This window comes from Lynx rufus, unplaced genomic scaffold (assembly GCF_022079265.1).
Source record: "Lynx rufus isolate CCGP_SWC_20201006 ecotype Redwood Valley unplaced genomic scaffold, mLynRuf1.p SCAF_3, whole genome shotgun sequence".
Classification (NCBI taxonomy): Eukaryota; Metazoa; Chordata; class Mammalia; order Carnivora; family Felidae; genus Lynx; species Lynx rufus.
In genome coordinates this window covers 127,976,685-127,992,176 of record NW_025814845.1, presented here as the reverse complement: position 1 = coordinate 127,992,176, position 15,492 = coordinate 127,976,685, and the positions used below count along the sequence as shown (strand labels likewise).

The 15,492-nt window shown below is 36.4% G+C and overlaps 1 protein-coding gene across 5 annotated transcripts in view; it reads right to left on the bottom strand.

The window, feature by feature from the left end:
- The window catches only part of ARFIP1 (ADP ribosylation factor interacting protein 1), a 130,000-nt gene that overhangs the window by 102,735 nt on the left and 11,773 nt on the right, over window positions 1-15,492 (bottom strand). For 3 of the 5 annotated variants that reach the window (XM_047092033.1, XM_047092034.1, XM_047092038.1), the window contains exon 2: window positions 12,468-12,547. The exons of the other annotated variants lie outside the window; for them this stretch is intronic. In XM_047092033.1, the coding sequence (XP_046947989.1) occupies window positions 12,468-12,545 (78 nt within the window). In that variant the 5' untranslated portion in view covers window positions 12,546-12,547. The remainder of the gene's footprint in view (window positions 1-12,467; window positions 12,548-15,492) is intronic. 5 annotated transcript variants of the gene reach the window in all.

Genomic DNA, 15,492 nt, shown 5'->3' with positions numbered 1-15,492 from the left:
CTAGTAGAAATCATCTTGGGAACCAGTGCTGGGGTAGGAAAAGCTGAACTGTAATCAACAAATGACTGGAAGCTCACTGTGGAAAACTCTGAAAGTTAAAACTGCAGGGGTACTCTGTCATAAGGAGGGCCCCACATTATTGTGAGTTTTACCTCCAAAAGCTGGACGAGGTTACCACAGTAAATATGGGAGAAAAATCCCCTCATCCTTTCGGTAGGGAAAGGAGATATGAACCATTTTGAAATACATAAGACCACTCTGCTCTTCTTAAAAAGACCTACCCTCAGGGGAAACCAGAACCTAACCTGCTTGGGTATAATCAGCCCCTAAGTGACCTCAGGAAGAGAAATAAACAAATCCAGCACACTCTAGCTATCATGTCCCACCCAGGCAGGGGAGAGAAAAACTGAGAAACACTTATGAAGTTTACCGTCTGGAGGCACAGGCTGACTAAAAAAACTGAGACCTAATCATAGGACTATATAATGCTTCCTTTCTCCCATATCCTACCACCACATTGCTCAAGGCCTGTTTATAGCAGTTCCTTTTACATCATGTCTGGTTATCAAGAAAAAATTGTTGGGGCGCCTGGGTGGCGCAGTCGGTTAAGCGTCCGACTTCAGCCAGGTCACGATCTCGCGGTCTGTGAGTTCGAGCCCCGCGTCAGGCTCTGGGCTGATGGCTCAGAGCCTGGAGCCTGTTTCCGATTCTGTGTCTCCTTCTCTCTCTGCCCCTCCCCCGTTCATGCTCTGTCTCTCTCTGTCCCAAAAATAAATAAACGTTAAAAAAAAAAAAAAAAAGAAAAAATTGTTAAGGCCTACCAAAAGGCAAAATCACAACTTGAAGAAACAGAGCAAGCATCACAACCAGATATGGCAAGGATGTTGGAAATATCAGACTGGGTATTTAAAACTATGATTAATATGCTAAGGGCTATAATGGATGAAGTAGCACGCATGAACAGATGGGCAATGTAAGCAGATAAAGAAGTCGTAGGAAAGAACCAAAAAGATATGCTAGAGATCAAAATCACTGTAATGGAAATGAAGAGCCAGAAATGGGCTTATTTTACTATCTAATGACCTTGGAGTAGGCAAATATTTCTTAGGACACTAAAGCCATAAATAATAAAAAAGAAACACTGATAACCTGGACTTCATCGAAATTAAAAATTTGTCTTCAGTATCCAAATTCTACAAAGAACTTATCAAACTCAACACCCAAAAAACAAATAATCCAGTGAAGAAATGGGCAAAAGACATGAATAGACACTTCTCCAAAGAAGACATCCAGATGGGCAACCGACATATGAAAAAAATGCTCAATATCACTCATCATCAGGGGAATACAAATCAAAATCACAATGAGATACCACCTTACACCTGTCAGAATGGCTAACATTAACTCAGGCAACAACACGTGTTGGCAAGGATGCGGAGAAAGAGGATCTCTTTTGCATTGCTGCTGGCAATGCAAGCTGGTACAGCCACTCTGGAAAACAGTATGGAGGTTTCTCAAAAAACTAAAAACAGAACTACCCTATGACCCAGTAATTGCACTACTAGGCATTTATCCAAGGGATACAGGTGTGCTGTTTCGAAGGGACACATGCACCCCCATGTTTATAGCAGCACTATCAACAATAGCCAAAGTATGGAAAGAGCCCAAATGTCCCTCGATGGATGAATGGATAAAGAAGATGTGGTGTGTATATATATATATATATATATATATATATATACACACACATACATACACAATGGAGTATTACTCGGCAATCAAAAAGAATGAAATCTTGCCATTTGCAACTACGTGGATGGAAATGGAGGGTATTATGCTAAGTGAAATTAGTCAGAGAAAGACAAAAATCATATGACTTCACTCATATGAGGATTTTAAGAGACAAAAAAGATGAACATAAGGGAAGGGAAACAATATAAAAACGGGGAGGGGGACAAAACAAAAGAGACTCATAAATATGGAGAACAAACAGAGGGTTACTGGAGGGGTTGTGGGAGGGGGGATGGGCTAACTGGGTAAGGGGCATTAAGGAATCCACTGAAATCATTGCTTCACTATATACTAACTAATTTGGATGTAAATTTTAAAAAATAAAAAATAAAGTTAAAAAAAATTTGTCTTCAAAACAAAACATTTAAAAAATGAAAAGGCAAGCCAAGGACGGGAAGAGAACAGACATAATTTATGTATCTGACAAATGCCTACTATTCAAAATATGTAAATATATATATATATATATACACACATATATATGTGTGTATATATATATATATACACACATATATATGTGTGTGTATATATATATATGTATACACGTGTGTATATATATATATACATATACACATATATATACATATACACATATGTATATATATATGTGTGTGTATATATATATATATATATATATATATAAATGAATCTTACAATTTAGTAATACGAAGACCAATAGCTCAAAATATGGCCAAACTTCTAACAGGCACTTCACAAAAGAAAATATATGAAACGTCACTAATCATCAAGGAAATGCAATTTAAAACTACAATAAGGGGCGACTAGGTGGCTTAGTTGGTTGGGTGTCTGACTCTTGATTTTGGCTCAGGTCTTGACCCCAGGGTCAGGGTCACGGGATAGAGCCCTGCGTCAGGCTCCTCACTTAGTGTGGAGTCTGCTTGGGATTCTCTCTCTCTCTGCCCCTCCTCCACTTGCTCTCACATACACACGTGCATGCACGCTCTCTCTCCCTTTCTCTCTCTCTAAAAAATAAATAAATCAATAAAACTATAATAAGATACTACTAAATACCTACTATTATGGGCTGAAGTTTAAGAAGACTGACAGGTGTTGGTAAAGAGTAGCTGTAATCTGTATACAATGCTGGAGGGAATGTAAAAAAGTACTTCACTTGGAGAAATGTTTAACAAATTCGTATAAAAGTAAATACACACTTGACCATATGACTCTAATCATTCACCACAGAAATTAAACATCCAGAAGAGACTTTTATGAGCATATTCATAAGAGCCCCAAACTAGAAAAAAATGTCCATCAACAGGTTATGGATAAACAAATTGTGGTATATACATATAATGGTATATTCCTCAGCAATAAAAAGGAATGAATTCCTGATGTATGCAGTAACTGTTGATTAATCTCAAAACATTATGCTGAGCCAAAAAAAGCCAGACACAAAAGAATAAATACCAAATGATTCCATTTATATAGGAGTTAAGAACATACTAATCTATAATGACAGATCAGCTGTTGCCTTGGGAGAAGGGTAGGAGAGGGGAGGACTGACTTCAAAGGGACATGGAAACTTGAGGATGATGGAAACATTCTGTATCTTGATTACAATTATGGTTTCCCAAGTTTATACATTCATCAAAACTCATCAGACTCATCAGACTGCATATTTACAATGGGTGCATTTTATTATAGAGAAATTTTATCTCAATAAACTGTTGATTTTTTCAAAGAAAGAGTAAAATTCCATTCTATCATGCCTAATGGTAGAGGATCCATTTCTCCTGTTAGCCCCAAATCCACCCAGAGAGCCCAAGCTGGTGGGGGAGGTTTATGGCCTTATCATAGTACCCACTTATAAGGACTGACTCACAGCTCTACAACCGAATAGCAAATGAAGTTTGTCATTTTCCAAAATATGTCTCCATGACAAAAATGTATTAGACCAATACCCTCTCACTATAAAAATCACTGCCGAGTCCTAAGTGTCATTTACGGATATATAGTCCCTGTTTTAAGCCAGTCTGAAAATCATAAGCACTTGCTTTCTAAGAGAATATCTAATAAATGGCAGAAGATTAAAAAAAATCCCTCTGTTTCTCAGATCTAGTGTCCCTCCTTCTAGATCTTTTAAATCAGCAATAGGGGCAATAACCAGTTTGCCAAATCAGACTTTAGTCAAGTATTGTATATATCTCATTCATCTGGCTGCCCAGCCACAGCCTGCTTCCAATGTTGGGGAAAGCCTCCACGTGATAAGGCTGGTGAAAGGGAGAGCCTGTGTCTTCTTATATAAAAACTCAAAATACCAGACAATCAAGCAAATATCTGGATCCAGATTACTTGGGTTCAATCCCTGGCTCCTCCACATACTAGCTATGTAACCTTAGGCAAAGTTCTCAAGTTCTCCTTCCTCATTTGTAAAATGATAATAGTACCTACTTTGTAGCACTGCTGTGAGAATAAAATGAAATAAATATAAAGTACTTAGAAGAGTGCCTGGCATACAAGAAGTGCCATAGAAGTTATTATTTATTTCCCAAGCTCTGCTGGCACTGCCATAAACCTAGGTTCTGTCAAATCGAAGGCAACTGCCCCAGACCTGGAATCAGAAACCAGTAATAAAAAGAAAGAGGGACAACAGGAACTCACTCTGGAGCAGCCGTAACTTGCAGCAAGATCAAACTCTGGGTCAGCAGAGGCCATAGCACTCGTGGCAGCATCCAGGCACCATTGCTAGAGGTACTGGCAGTGCAAGCTGCTGTCTGTTGCTAGGCAATGGCAGAGCACTGGTACCCTCACTAAAACAGTGCTGGACCATGATTTTGGGCATAGTCCTAGGCACAAAGCCTGGAGTCTGATTTGTCAATCTTTCTGACAATTCTGTAAGCTACCTCATGTCCTCTTAGTAAATGTCTTTTCCATTTAAGTGAGTTGGAGTTGGTTTCATTGCTCGCAACATAAGACCCTGACATCAGACCTGCATAAGTGAATAACGGAAAATGGTCTTAGAATATCTTTGTGAATGTTTCTGAGTATCAAGTGAAAACTATGAAATGGTCTAGAAAGTTTTCAGAATGTTAGAATGCTATGAAACTTGTTTGATAGCCATGGCTCCCTAATCTAATACAACAATAGTAACTGAAAACCTGATCTTTTTTGACTACTTTCTATGTGCCAGGTACTGTGCTAAGCACCTCACATTAATTATTTCATTTAACCTTCACAGGTGCCCTGGGAGGTAGAGGAGACTTTCCCAATTTTACAGATGAGGAAACTGAGGACTAGGAAACTTAAGGAATTTAAATAACGTATCCTCTTGTGTACAGAGCCCACAAGAATATTAAGAGCTAACATTTAATGAGCACTTACCATGTGTCAGGCACTATTGTGTTTTTGTTATATTATGTGTGTTGTGTGTGTTATATTATTATATTAACTGACTTAGTTCTAATTGTTCTATGTGCATTATCTCATTCAACCCCACAACTCTCTAATATAGGTTCCATTATTATTCCTGTTTTACAGGTAAGAAAACAAAGATTAAGAAATTTGCTTCATAACATGCAGCTAGCAAGTGATGAACTGGGATTCAAATCTGGCTTTAAGAACTTCATTTTCAACCTCTACATTACACTACCTTTCCAAAGGCGACTGAAATACATCATTGGGCCATGCCAACCAATGTATATGCATTCAGGTTTTTATGTGGGTCAAACCTACTGCTTTCTTAATGTTGACAACTTGTACTGTTGTTTCTTCTATTTCCGTATCATCATGCACAGTTAAAGAGTAGCACTGTCTTTACCTGACCCTCATTTCCAACAACTGAAGAATGAATGAAGCATCAGCCTCCAATTACATCATTAGCACTGTCTTTTGCTAACACCAGAGCCCTAGAGACAGCTGTACCCCGGAACTTCCTACTCCTCACTGTGGGCAAATGCAGAATTAAGCTAGGACATCTGTGAATCAGGAGGTTCAGGATACCAAGTCTGTTACTGCAAATGGCATCAACTGCCAGAAAATATGTATGTGTTATCAATGATCCTGATAACTCAATGGTTCTCAACCAGGCTGAATTGCACACCCCCTCCCCAAATATTTAGCAATGTCTGGAGACATTTCTGGTTCTTATAGCTGAGGATGGTGTGCTACTGGCATCCTGAAGGGACAGGACAGGGATGTTGCTAGACATCCTACAATGCACAGGATAATCCCCCACAATAAAAAATCATCCAGCCAAATATGTCACAGTGTCAAGGATGAAAGACTCTATAAATAGCTTGATGCTATAAACTGCTTCGTACACTAGTCTTAATACTTACTCACTTTAATGTCATAGAAATAACCCATTCCAAAGCATGAGACCAACTGCACTGGGGGGGAGAATTACTCCCCCCATGCCCTCCTTTGCTGAACCACTTAACACTGTCCATCATTCCAGCAAACGTTTTCAACACCATAAGAGCTATAACATGGCTCATAAAACTGCTTACTGTCTGACCCCTACCTACTCCTCCAGCTGCTTCTCATACCATTCTCTCCTCTAACTATCTCCAACTTGGCCAATTAGGCAACCAAATAACTTCATCTTCACACTCAGGATGCACAACAACTCTTCTCCCTGTCAATTCAACTTTCAGTCTATGACCTCTTCTGTGGTTACTGAAAACCTAGGCTAAAAGAAAAAAAGCTCCTCATGTAATTTTTTCTGGTACCACTTATGTTTTTCAAATTCTAAAAATATACCTTGACACTAACATTTAAAAAGGCCTTACAAATGACAGTCAACATTTATAGGTGAACACCCTATGGAAAATAAAAGATACAACATAAACAAAAATTCACCCAGACTAAAAATCTAGCTTAAGTTTTTTTTAATGTTTATTATTTTTAAAAGAAATAAACAGCATGAGTGGGGGAGGGGCAGAGATAGAGGGAGACACAAAATCTGAAGCAGGCTCCAGGCTCTGAGCTGTCAGCACAGAGGCCGACACAGGGCTTGATCCCATGAACTCCAAGATCATGACCCATGCTGAAGTATGACGCTTAGCTGACTGAGCCACTCAGGCACCCCAAAAATCTACCTTTTAATAAGGAAAGAGAAGGCATACTGGAAATACAATAAATTGTTGTTATCAATTTATTACCTTATTAATGGTAAAGCCTAATTTCTACAATGCTTAGAAACAAGGTAGAAACTTTCTAAAAAAGATGTAAAAGAACTTGTCTTAGCCTTAGGCTTCTGGAACTATATAAGGCACTGTATCTTCTAAAACACACATATTTAACATTGGTTTTTATTCCAACTGACCACTGAACAAGCAAAAATAAAGTGATATAGTAATAAGCGTAAAGCTTTTCCAATTCTTTCTTAAATCTATTATTTAAAAAAAGTTATTTGAAAATTCATTAAAAAGTACTGTGAAATATTTTCAGTGCTCAGATCACTGGATGCATATATTTAATAGACATGTTGTTCAATCACGTAGCTATATTTTCTTCTAATTTAAAAGACTAACTTCTTAATTTCAATCAATTTGAGACAAAAGAGCAATGAAAAAAGTAAACAGTGTGAAAGAAGAAAAAGTAGCCATAAATATTTAACTCTAATTGTTCTAGTTATGGCTTCAGACAATGAAGGTCGCAGTGTTTACTGGGGTAATTATGCATGTCAAGAGAGACCATACTTTGTTCCAATACCAAAAAGCACAAATGCCTTCTGTGTTAGATGAAATTATTTACATTTTTGTTTGCCTACAAAAAGAGAAAGCAATTATATTAAACTCATAATTCAAACAGTCTTTGAAATTTCCTTCTGTATTAGTAAAAATATGACCTTCTTTTAAAAATGATTAATGTATTTATTATAAAGTGTTAACATAGTTCAAAAATATTAGGTGAATAAATCTGCATGAAGTTTCACGAGAACTACCCAACATATCAGGAAACGTGGACATAAGGACCAGCTTTGCCCCTTTTTATAAGTTTATAAATATTCCTAAGTTTCAATTTCCTCCTCATGAGATTATTAACCTCACCTATGTACCATAAGAATCAAATATGAAATTGCTTTGAAAACTGAAAATGCTATTTTATATAAAGATGTCATAATTATAGCACATTGGTTTCAGCTGGGCTCCAACAAGATGAATACTGGAATAGGTCCATCAACATTAATACCTGCCAGCACATCTCCCCTTGCTAACTACACTTTTCGAAACAGACCAATATCAAGACAGCTGAAATGGAATCCAGATGTTAATGTTTGTAACCTTGTTCTTTTTTATTTTGTTCTATCTCAGAGATTTCATGGTTTTAAAGGGACTATGACCCTCAAACCTATGATAAAAGGATGGATAAAGCAAATGTGGTAAAATCCAGATAATTATTGAATCTGGATGATGAATATATGGGAACTCATTTACTATTTAACCTTTACTTCATATGTTGCAAGTTTTCCTTAAAAAAATGTTTTTATATATTAGTATCAATACCTAATTTGTCTTATATTTTCAACCAGGTGCTACCTGAACACTGCATTTCAAACCTTCCCCCAACTTTCTCATCTCCTGTCATTCTCTTTTCTACATCAAGCCAATCTCAGCTGCCAGCCACCACTTGAACCACATTTCCTCCCACTCTTTCCCCACTGACACTCAGTTTCAGCCACAAAGCCCTCACCACTGTCCCTCAAATACATCAATCTTATTTTTGCCCTTCTTTCCTCTCTCTGGAAAGTTCATACTTCCAGATTTTCACGCGATTCTCCTTCACCTCATTCAGGTTTCTGCTTAAACATCATCTAAGAAGGGCCTTCCCTGACCAACTAATGCAAATTCAGTTTTCATCACTCATTAGCCCTTTAGCCTGCTTTATAGCAGTAAAGACTGTATTAAATTATAAAATTATTTATGCGTATGTTTAACACGTCTGTCTCCCTCCCCAGTATGTTTACAACATAAAAGCTGTCCTCTTGACACTCAAGATCCTTCCGTGACCTGGACCATCTTTTTTCCACCAATTATGCTTACCCTATTAAATCAAACTTAATTATTCACACTTCCACATACATGTCTCTCAATCTCCTTTCTCTATGCCTTTGCTCAAGCAGTGATCATCATCACTCATATGCTCAAATTTTACCCACACTATAAAACTAAAACTCGGTTCAAAATGCCACTTGTGCTGATATTCCTGGCTGATACTCCTCTGAACTGCCAAAATTCTTTATTTGTACCACTCTACAGGCATTATTATTCTACATTTTATTTATTTTAAATTTCCTCTATTAATCAACATGTACCTAGAATGCAGGATCTCTATTTCCTTTTTAGACCTCTGAGTTACTTATGTAAAAGAAAAATGCAATTATTTGTGTATGTTTTTTGGGTATTAGAAACTGGTATACGTATTAGTATTACTATATTGAAGGGCAGACAGAAAAAGAGTAATTCTGGCAATAATCCTAGAACACACTAATAAATACCTAACAGAACTATTTTTCTTTTCTTTCCTTTTTTGTTGTTAAAAATACATCTTATTTGCTTGTTTTCCTAATATCCTTGCTTCTACCTTTAAGTAATTTTTCCCCTATTTAGTTTCTTAAATTTACTTCTATTTTTCACTTTAATTAACTTGAGCTCAAATCACAGCTCTGTTCCTCATTAGCTATATAAGCCTTTTCAGGTCTTTGTTGCCTAAATCTGTAAAATGAGGGAGAAAACCTCAACTGCAAACAGGGTTATTATGGTATTAAATGAAATAATAAATACGTAAAGCGCCGTACGGTATCTGGCACCAACAGACTCTCAGTGAATGGTGCCTACAGATAGAGAAGCAGCAGTTTAAACACATTTCCAGGTATAAAGTTTAAATATTAAAAACGCAAAGAACGAAATCCACTTTCATCTGCTCTAATCAAGACTGGACTAGGGTACAAAGCAAGCCAACCCCATGTTTTCTTCTCCTTTTTTAACTAAAAAAGAAAAAAGCTAATGTCACTTAAAAAAAAAAAATCACATGTAGAAGAAGAAAGCATTTTTATGATCACTGATGAGCATCCTGGATTCCTCGGTGAACTAGCTGAGCAAGCCTGAGCAAGGCGATTCACCTTACAGAACCTAAATGACCTAAACCTAAACCTTTATGTCTCTTCTTGTCCAGGGTTGACAATGCTTTTGGCTCAGTTCAAAAAGCTGGAGTTTTTCCCTTGTTTTTTTGTTTTGCCTTTGAAGAAATAAAAACTATCACCCATGTCATCATATTCTATTCCTAAGAAACAAGTATTAATATATCATTTATAGCAGTGGAGTAAAAATTAATTCATTCATCAAACTGACCACCAGTGATGTGCTAAGCTTGAAGATTAGTCTGAATTACTGAAAAGTCTGATACATAGAACATTTAAGAAGTTCACAGCCATAATACACATAGCAATATATTAAAAGAAAACTTTTTAAAAAAATGTTTATTTTGAAAGAGAGAGAAAGATTGAACAGAGTGGAGAAAGAGGGAGAGAGAGAATCCCAAGCAGGCTCCATGCTCAGCATGGATCTCACAACCATGAGATCATGACCTGAGCCAAAATCTGGATGCTTTAACAACTGAGCCACCCCACAAGAAAAATTCTTGTAAGCAAATCTGACCCCTGAAAATGTTTTCATCATGGACTTTGGAAAAAAAAAGGTTCAAGTCAGTATTATACTAATAAAGGAGGAATTAAAAATGTTTATTTATTTATTTTGAGAAAGAGAGGGAATTTGCAAGTGGAGAGGGACAGAGAGAGAGGAGAAAGATAATCCCAAGCAGGCTCCGCACTGACAGTGCGGAGCCTGCTGCTTAACCGACTGAGCCACCCAGGCGCCCCTAAAAGGGGAATTTTAGACCCCAAATAAACGCCTAAATCCTACATTGGTGAACTGTAAACTCAGACAGTACTTTTAAATTAAATTTGGACATAAATTCAGACTATACTCACACACCTGATCTTTTTTAAAAAAAATTACAATATTCCCTGTGAAGAGTGCACAATGGGTATGGCTAAAAATGCAGGGAATGCTTAACATGGATTTTAATATTAATATATATTAAATTTTCAGAACAATTACATGGCAGTGGTTTCCTTCAGATTGTCATCCAGGATTAACTCTCTATTAAGCAAGAAATTTCTAGCTTAGCATCTATGTGAGTGACATTCACATAGACGAAATTCACAGTGGTAAACCACAAACACAACACTTTCATTTTTTATGAATCCTTTTATTGGCTGGGCTGCAATCCTTCCTGTAGTTCACATGCATGAAACCTCCTCTGATCATCTCTCAACAGTAGAGATTCTGAGATCTGATCATAAAAATCAAATCCATGAGTTAAGATAAATACAGTATACATAATTTCCTAGTTTCTCTGAACTAAACGTAATTAAAACATTGCTTTCACAAATAGTAAATAGCCAAACTATTTTAAATCACAAAGAATCTTGAATCCTCCCCTAGATAACACATATTTTGCCAACCAGAACTCATTTTTGACTTTTGGACTAAAAGTAAAGTATCTAGTTCTAAATCCTACATTAAAGCTTTCACACAGACTCACAGTATCTTGGTTTGGTTAAAGAATACAACATCTAGCATTGTGCACATATACTGATGGCAAATTGGTTCAGACTCCATGTAGTGTTCCAGGCTTGCCAATTCCTCTGAGTCAGTCACTATCTCTTTGAAAGTTAAGTATGTTTAACAAATAAATGGGGAAAACAATAGTTGTTCTAATACCTAACTGAATGATACCAAATTGTTCTAACGTTCAAAATGGGACAATATAAAAGTGCTACTCTGTAAATCATCAAACACTATAAACCTGAAGGTTTTACTAGTATTAGGTATTCAAAAAACATCTGATAACTTGAATTCAATATAAAACTAACTTTTTCATATCTCTTTCCTTAATCTAATGAGCTAGTTGTTCACTGAACCATCAAAGTGGTTAGAATCATTTGTAGAACTTCCAAAAAGAAACAAAAACAAAAAAATCCCACATGGCCGGTTGTCTTATCACTATAGATTCACATTCAGTGAGTCAAAAGTTAAGTCCAGAACTCAGGTTTTTGGTTTTTTTTAACTCTACACTTGGATTCTAATGCGTACCTAACTAAAGAGAGTATACAGGAGTAGACAAGCTCAAATATGAACCTATTACTGTATTATTTCAACAGAAATCTCATTTCATATTTATAGTAAAAGCTATAGTTTGGGGCGCTTGGGTGGCTCAGTTCGTTGAGCATCCAACTCCCAATTTCAGCTTAAGTCATGATCCCAGGGTCGTGGGTTTGAAACCCCGTGTCGGGCTCCGTGCTAAGCGTGAACTCTCTCTCTCTCCCCCTCCGCCCCTCTCCCATTCATGTGCTCACTCTAAAAAAATAAAAAAAATAAAAAATAAACAACTATAGTTTGACCCCAACTTTTACATTCATCTTTATGTAACAAATATACTCTAGAATTTTAGATGCCGACGGCAAATAATAATTTCCCATTATGAAGGAATCTCTCTCTTCCCACTCCTTACTGTGTCTGTGTCTATGTGTGTAAAAGAGTTTATTCAGAAAGGCCCATGTTTAGACCAACTGAGTCAATCTGGACAGTGTAAAACTGATTGAGACGGGCTGATTTCAAAAATCTATAGAAATACCATCCAATCACCTCGGAATTAGACTTGACTTCTTCTGTGCCTGGTTTAGATGCACCATGAGTTGTAGTATCATTGTTGCAGTCAGACATACCTAAAAGTAAAATGTGTTAAGCACACATTAAATAATTTAGTTTAAAAAGCTGTACAATCTCAGTGATATTCTTATAAATATTCTGTAACATAATTTATTTGCGGTCAGAATGTGCTCTGCAAAATTACAATCACATGAGTATCTATTGATTATAACAGGTAAACAATTCTAACAACAAAATTTGAGAAAAAGTATTTATGCAGAATGTGAAAACATATACCTCAATGATTAAAAAATAATTTCATAAAACATTTTAGATATGAAACAAAATTTAAAAGACCAGAACATCAACTTGATTTGACCGATGAAAAACTCATATACAAGATATCTGAAGCAAAAATATTATTCATGGCCTACATAAAACCAAAGTTTTAGACTAGAACTCAGACCTCTTCTACCTCCCTGGCCAGTGCTCTTTCATATTGATAACACAGACATGACTATTCATTCTCGAAGTGAAACACTATACCCAGATTTCATTAAATAAAAAGTTTGAGCTATTTCTGCTTCTAAGTTATGCAACAACATTTACAGAATGCCAACTATACATGAAGAACTCTTCTAGGCACTAAGGAGAAAGAAGAGTAAAATCGAATTCACAGTCTGCAAGTACTCTGAATCTAATCAAGGAGACAGAGATAAATAATTACAAGATACCACGTTAGGTATTATAATGCAAAGAAACAAATTTTTACTTTTGAAATACACTGGAGGGAACAATTTTACAATTTCAGTTTGTAAACCGAACCCAATACCACATTAAGAAAATAATACAACATGAACTGGGATTTATCCCAGGAATACAAAACTAGCTCAATTAGGATATCTATTACTATATACTGTATTCCTAAACCTAAGGGAAAAAACACAGTTTTCTTCACATATGTTGAGAGATCTTTTGACAAAATGCAACATCCATTCAAAATTCAGTACTCAAGGAAAAGGGAACTAAGGGAGACTTTCTCAACATGATTTCCAATCACGACCTTGGGTAACTGAAATTGGAGAAAGTAAAATTGCAGCTAAAGGGAGACTACTGTACATATTAGGGATATTAGTCTGTTGTGTTTCAGTTCCCTACAGTCAACTATGGTCGATTAGCACATTATCCTCCTCTTGATATGTTGTCAAAAAATTAATAGCAGCTTCACACTGCATCACAGTGTCTACATCATTCACTTCAACTTCATCTCATCGCATGGCCATTTTATCATCTCACATTACCATAGGAAGAAGGGTGAATACAGTATAATATATTTTGAGAGAAAGAAAAAGACCACATTCACAAAACTTTTATTACCATATAGTGTTATAACTGTTCTATTGTATTATTGTTGTTGTTAACCTCTTAACGTGCCTAGTTTATAAATTAAACTTCATCATAGGTATGTATGTGTAGGAAAAAACACAGTATATAAAGGGTTCAGTACAATCCCCAGTTTCAGGCATCCACTGGCAGTTTTGGAATGTATCCCCCACAGATAAAGGGAGACTACTGTAAAGAACTCTTAAAAACAAAAAGAAAAAACTCAAAAACCAGATTGAAAGCAGGAAAAAGACATGAACAGAAAATTCACACACACACAGAAAGACATTAAAACGGCCCTCCAAAATATAAAAATGTTCAAATTCACTCATAATTAGAGAAATGCAAGTTAAAACAACACCAAGATAACCATTTCTTACCTACCAGACTGGCAAAAAAATTTTAAATATAACAAAACTTTCTGTTCGTGAGGAAGTACGGAAAAACAGGACTCTCATACAGTGCTGATGGGAATACAAATTGGCACAGCCATTCTGGAGGCAACTTTAGTGATGCCTAAGATCATCATCACATATGCATTTACTGCTATACCCAGCAATCTCATTTCTAGGAATCCATCCTAGGAATATACCTCCAGCAATACAAAAATACATAGACATTGCAGTATTCTTCATAAATGTAAAATATTGGAAACAGCCTAAATGTCTATACATAGGAAAGTGACTGAATAAACCATGGCACAGCCAAAGAATAGAGTACTATGCAACTATTAAAAAAATGAGGAAGATCTCTATGATATGGAGTGATTTCCAGGACATACTGTTAAGTGAAAAAAACACAAAGCCCAAAAATACTTATAGGTATACTACCTTCATGTAAGAACAAAGGGACTATAAGAAAATACATGTTTCTGTTCATTAGAGCAAAAAGAAATACAAGAACAGACACACACACACACACACACACACACACACACACACACAGAGTCCAAAGCAGGCTCCAGGCTCTGAGCTGTCTGCACAGAGCCCAGCATGGGGCTCAAACCCATGAACTGTGATATTATGACCTCAGCCAAAATCGGAGGCTTAACCAACTGAGCCACTCAGGTGCCCCTCTAAATACCATTCTTCAGTAAGGAACTGTAACTTTTAGAAGAATTGGTTGATTCTAAGGCTGGAGCAGGGAAAATACAAGATGAGTCTGGAACATTTTCTGGTGTCAGAAAGGAAGGAGAAGTTTAAAAAAAAAAAAAAAAAAGATGAGAACCTGTTGAAAGAATATAGGAGCCAACCTGAAGGAACCCTTAAAGGCCAATGCTAGAACAAACTGAGCAACAAAATAACTTATGATAATACTGTATTTAGACCCACAGATTAAGACAAGTGAGTCCATACTGATATAAACAGCCAAATAAATAAGTAAATGGGGGTAAAGATGCAATACTTCCATATGACAAAGTCTCAATTAATAAACATAGAAAAGAGGGAAACAGAATCACCATCTGGCAAATACCACAGTAATAAATGTTGCAGACAAGATCCACTGATAGATGCTAAAATTAGAAGGCAAAAGTTAGAGAGGAGAAACAGGGTTTACATAATTTCCAAGTATCTCCCACAAGGTACTTACAAACTGAAAAGGGAAAGACAGTAAAGGACATAATGGTTCGTAGTGAAGA